Source organism: Notothenia coriiceps, unplaced genomic scaffold (assembly GCF_000735185.1).
Source record: "Notothenia coriiceps isolate Sejong01 unplaced genomic scaffold, NC01 NC01_scaffold00027432, whole genome shotgun sequence".
Lineage (NCBI taxonomy): Eukaryota > Metazoa > Chordata > Actinopteri > Perciformes > Nototheniidae > Notothenia > Notothenia coriiceps.
In genome coordinates this window covers 1-5,501 of record NW_011360133.1, presented here as the reverse complement: position 1 = coordinate 5,501, position 5,501 = coordinate 1, and the positions used below count along the sequence as shown (strand labels likewise).

Genomic DNA, 5,501 nt, shown 5'->3' with positions numbered 1-5,501 from the left:
AGTATTTAGAAATGCAATCAAAGGGCAGTAGCAAGTTCGGTTTCGATCTGGGTTCCTGCTCGATTTGTGTGGAGGGTATATGGAACAGAGCCTGTACTTTACTAACTGGATTTTCCTAACCATGGTATGTTTTGAGTTAGGAGTCGGTTGCTAATCCAAAAGCGATACGCGCGGCCGCTAAACGCGTACTACGACGCTGGTTATCAGTTGTTATCGCTCAAAGCCCAGCCGTGTCCATATCATAGTTAGCGTGCGCGTTACATGGAAAGGGAGTGTTTATTTGGAGCATCGACCAATCACACATGACAAGCGCACGACAGCGCGCGTCCAACCCTCCGAGATGAAGTAAGTATTATATTAGACATATGAAAGTTAACCACTCTTAAACATCCATGACTTAACCACTTGTTCCAGATAAAAGCTGGCGTAGTGCAACTGCAAGGGTGATACAGCTGGTAAAAGAAAAAATGTGGTTGAATGGACTACAGGGTTTATGATACGGACTGGGCCGTCTGAAAGGAACCAAGGTGGATCGACTTATTTAATTGTTCTCGAGTGTTTCGTCAACTTATGTGTGGTACAAATAATACTTTTGCATCCAGTATGTGACACTGTGAGTGTTCCCGGCCAGATAGCGCCCTGAGCTCAGGATAAGCCGCGCAGATTCATATGATACATTATGAGTTGCGATATTGGGCCGCGGAACCAGGTGGTGGCTGGTGAAAATTTTTTTGGTGGGCTATGGACAATGGGTGACAACACATGTGTGTGTGTGTGCTGTGTGTGTGATGTGTCAGTTCCATTTACTGCCACGCCCCTCCCGATTTTCCGTATTCTGCGAAATCAGATGTACTCCCACACGTGTTTCCGACCGGACTTTAATCGCTTGCCCACGATGTGGTTTCCGATGGTTTGCGCGTGCTTTTGCAGCAGCGCCAACTCAAAGTTTCTGAGGGGGTGAGAGGAGACTGGAACACCTGACACAGCAACGACAACTCGCCCTCTGATTCCACTCCTTTCCTGTAAATTACAGCGTCACCCACACATATGCTCCATGGTGCCACAAGGCATTGCCCTTAAACTAGCAATAAGCATGCACAATGTTGTCTACAGCTCCGGGTCGGTCATTCACTGGGGCACCGGGCCGCCAGGTCTCCCGCGCAGCCATCCCTACTGTAGCGTACCTTGGATACGAGTCTAAAAACCCACAGCACACCGGTCGGGCGCTGAGGGCGCCCTTTTGTAGATCAGATCTGACGACGCTGATTTGGCTCAAATTTATGTTTCGGCATGGCATGTTTACAGATCGCAACAGTCAGCTTGGGTTGGGCTGCAGCTCCGGCTGAGGCTCCCTCTTCTACCGCCCGTACGGAAGGAGAGGTAATGATACTACGCTGCGGCCAGGCCAGGAAAATGTGATTAATCATACTTTAGACATCGAAACCTATTTACGATATATTTATTGTAGGGAGGGTAGCTTGTCTTGATACCACTATATGGAAGCACACTTACCTGTTCTTAAAATAAAAAGTAATAAAACTATATTTTTTTTTGGTAAATATATCATTTTTATTATTTTAATTTTTAATGACATCAAACTCTCCGGCAGCACGCCGGTGGCGGCGCCCTAGCGCCCCTATGGCCGGCGCACTGCGCGGACTGTATATGTTACTCTGATCCGGTTATTATTTGTGGCAGGATATTTAAGAAGCCTTTCTTACGGCGTAATGTTATATAGTAGATTGCTTGAGATGGGAGGTGGTATTCTATTACATGTTCACGTTCGCACAGTCGTTGATTTGGTCGACTCTTTCCGCAAACGGCGCTTTCTGTATTTCCTTTCCCTTAATATGACCTCATTCGCTTTAACGCCGCACACTGAGTCTCTGATTGGTCAGCAGGCAGTCCTTTCCTGAGTGAGCTCTGAGCCCAACGCTACGCCTGTCGCGGGGAGGGTTAGCCGCAGAGGCAGAGTGAAGGGGTAGGCGGGGGTGCGCGCGCTGCTAACAGAGAATCACCGAGCTTTCGGTAGGACTAGCCCGAGCTTTCCCTGGAAGTTGGCGCGGGCTAACGCGAACATATCCAGCCTCTCGCTATTACCACAGGCCCCTCGGTGTATATGTGGCCAAACAAACCTCAGAAGTATGAATAGACATAGAAGTTCCACTCAGGCGAAGCGGACGGTTAAAATCGCATACAGAAATAGTGCACAAAACCATGGCAGATCTTGGGACCTTTGATACAGGAAACATCTTTATAAAAATTTCAAAGGGTAATGTGGGGGATGGGAAGGGAGGTGGGTTTGTTGGTTTCCGTCCTTTATTTTGTGACTATGTTTGTCATTCCTGGTTGTTTAAAAGTAGGAGTTGGAAAATGTCATTTCTCGGTGAGAATATGGTCATACAGTCTACATACATAGTAAAATAGAAAGCATTCAACGGAAAGTGTATAGCCAGTAGCCAGCCGAATCTGTTGAGCATGTTTTCTGCTTTTTGCAGTACAATATTAGTACCAGACGAATTTTGCTCTTCCAACACTGAGAGAAGGAAATTCCATGACTGCGCTATCAGGTTGTTCGGGAAAACATCAGCGAGCAATATATTGTGAGATTATTCCATTTCTAAGAGAAATTGATAAATTTAAAATAATCTAGAGTTTTGGTTCTTTGTTTTGTTTTGTTTCTTTTGTTTATTGTTTTCTGCATAGTCTCTTGTCCACATTCCAGTCCAGTTGGTGGCGGTAATGCACCTACAAGTTGGTTTGCCAACCGCCAATAAACACGAAAGAAGAAGAAGAAGAAAAATGACGGAGAACAGTGGGGCTCGGGTAAGTAGTCAGTTTGTGTTCTTTATTTTACAAGCAGTGAGGGCTCGACAGCATTTGTATCTTACATTAGCTAGCTAAATGAGTGAAGTAGCCTTGTGCCTTGCAGTAGCGTGGCAAAAAAATGAGGGGAAGCCAATAATACGTCCTTTATTTTGGGTCGGGGTGTGGTGGTCAATGTAATAACGTAACCACATGAGTGATTACAGCACCCGGTATCATTTTACACACATTTGTATCATACAGATGCATGACTTACACACGCCTGTTATCTGACCGACAGCCGAAACTCTAATAAGTATTCATTCACAAACCAGAGACCGTTTTACGTCCGATTCGCTCCTTTGTTCCTCGCTGTACACAGCTCCAGTTTGGGCATTGGCCTGTCATCAGATTGTATTTGTTTTTGCTGCTGCAGCGGAAGTTTAGTACAATTATTTTTTATTAAATACTCCAAATCTCCACCCTCCATAATTGCACTTGCTTCAGTTGCTTGCTACTTTCTAACGGCGGTGAGAGTGGTGCAGTGACGCTATCTATCTTCTATCGATTAGATTTATGATTCGAAAATTATAAAAGTAGGGTAGACATGTGGATATTATCCGACTGAACAAAACATGCATTTATCTAACAGGTTCGTGTTCCACTGACCTGATTTCGAGCTATTTTCAAAAAATGCTATGGAGAAATCCCATTGCTATTTTTTCGAGGGAAACCGAGCGCAACTTGCTTCCGCGTTTTGGGACGCGTCACTGCACCACTAAATTGATGCGATTTGATTGGATTGTGAGGTAAGGGAAGCCAGCCGCCTCTGGCTTCCCTTGGCATGGCCCTGACCAATCACAGGTTGGCAGGGGCATGACTTGAGCCTTGTCTGATTGGTCAATCACTCCATTTTTTTTCACCAAGGGAAGCCAATTTCGGCTGGCCTCCTCTCGCAACAGAGAGTGCAATCTACTGTTTCACCATAACATCTAGAGGGGCGCTGTTTCACTCTTTGTAAAATACTCAATGAGAATGGGGGAAAGACGGGCCGGCAGCAACACACAACAAAGAATTTACGAAACTAAACGAAGTGTTTTTATTTATTTATTAAAATTACAACTACAATCCGAATAAACAGGGGAAGCCTGGCTTCCCTTGGCCTCCAGGAGAAAACGCCACTGGTTGGACCACATTGCATTATATTGTGTTGTGTTGTTATTGCTTTGAACCCAGTTGAGCTGCCCCACATCGAGTCAGCTCCATAATTATACTGCACTACACTCTGAAATCTCAACCTGCAGTTAGTGAGGACTTTTTGTCTTTGTGTCTAGGCATCACCACGGTGCTGACCATGTCCACCATCATCACTGGAGTGAATGCGTCCATGCCCCGGGTTTCCTACATCAAGGCAGTGGACATCTACCTGTGGGTCAGCTTCGTCTTTGTCTTCCTGTCTGTGTTGGAATACGCCGTCGTCAACTACCTGTCCACCGTCCAGGACCGGAGAGAGCGCAAGATGAGAATGAGAGCACGATCTCAGGTTGGTTTCCGCTCTACGCTGTTTGAGAAAGACTTCAGAATGCCATTAAGTATTTAAATAAAAGAGGCATCCCTCTCCATTCAGGAGCCAGACAAGTCTCTGTAGCTGTTCAGAGGCTCCCCGCTCTAAATGCACTCTTGTGACTTAGTCATTTCCACCTCAGAGAGAATCTGTCAGGCTTTCTAGGTACAAAAAGAATAAGCGAGAAACAAAGAGAAAGAACAATGAGAGTTTGTATGCGAACAACATGCTTTAAGAAAGTTGATCAAGTCATCATAAAAACATCTCATGCCTAAAATATGTTCAATAGAAAGGTTTAAATCAGCTAGCCAGAAATTTAATATTTTTTCAATTGATTCCAATGAGAACCGAGTGCATGCCATCGGAAGCGGCATCTTCCAGCGCCTAGCATAAAATCGAGGATCTCATTATTTTGACCTTAAGAGCTATTTATGAGACCCAATCCTAGAGCTACTCCTCCTGTATCTGTATCAAATGCACACATTGATGCCGCCAAATGAGACAATAAAAATAGAAAGTATTTGTAATAGTAACATTAAACTGGGATTAATTTGCATCTTAAATATTAATATGCACACAAAATGTATCCAACCTTCAATTTGACATTTTAAATCAACATTTCTCTGCACACTTACTAAAGAACAGTTAAAAACAACTACTTGAGTAGTGACATTATCCTATCCTTAAAGTGCCTGTGACACGATTTTGGCCCATCATCCAAACCCATCAATTTGAGTAAATATTGTCCCCTTGAAAACTGTTACTGAACTGATTTTGGATATTTGTACTTTGATAACCATTAATCTGCCCTTCAATGTTGACAATTTCCTGGATCTTGTCGGAGATTCTTCAACTCCCGCCAAATTATGGGTGACGTCAATGCGGGCACAGCGCTCCAGCTGCACCGTTCAGGATCCCAGCATCTGCATGTAAACGCACGATGGCGGACACAGCAGCAAGCTCAGACAGCGATGACAGTTTAATTTTGAACGTGTCTGAGAGCTCATATGAGGCTGAAGGATCGGTTTATTTTGTATCTGTTAGAAGTTTAGGAATTAGGTGCGTCAATATGGGCGATCATACGGTCATGTAGCCAGTGGTGGACTGGGACTAAAAATCAGCCCGGGACTCT

At 44.5% G+C, this 5,501-nt stretch overlaps 1 protein-coding gene across 1 annotated transcript in view; it reads left to right on the top strand.

The window, feature by feature from the left end:
• Positions 1–4,348, top strand: part of LOC104957585 (gamma-aminobutyric acid receptor subunit rho-2) — a gene marked incomplete at its 3' end in the record, with an annotated part of 14,036 nt that extends 9,688 nt beyond the window's left edge. The window contains exon 5 of the mRNA XM_010785228.1: positions 4,140–4,348. Within this exon, the coding sequence (XP_010783530.1) occupies positions 4,140–4,348 (209 nt within the window). The remainder of the gene's footprint in view (positions 1–4,139) is intronic.
• Positions 4,349–5,501: the final 1,153 nt, after the last annotated feature.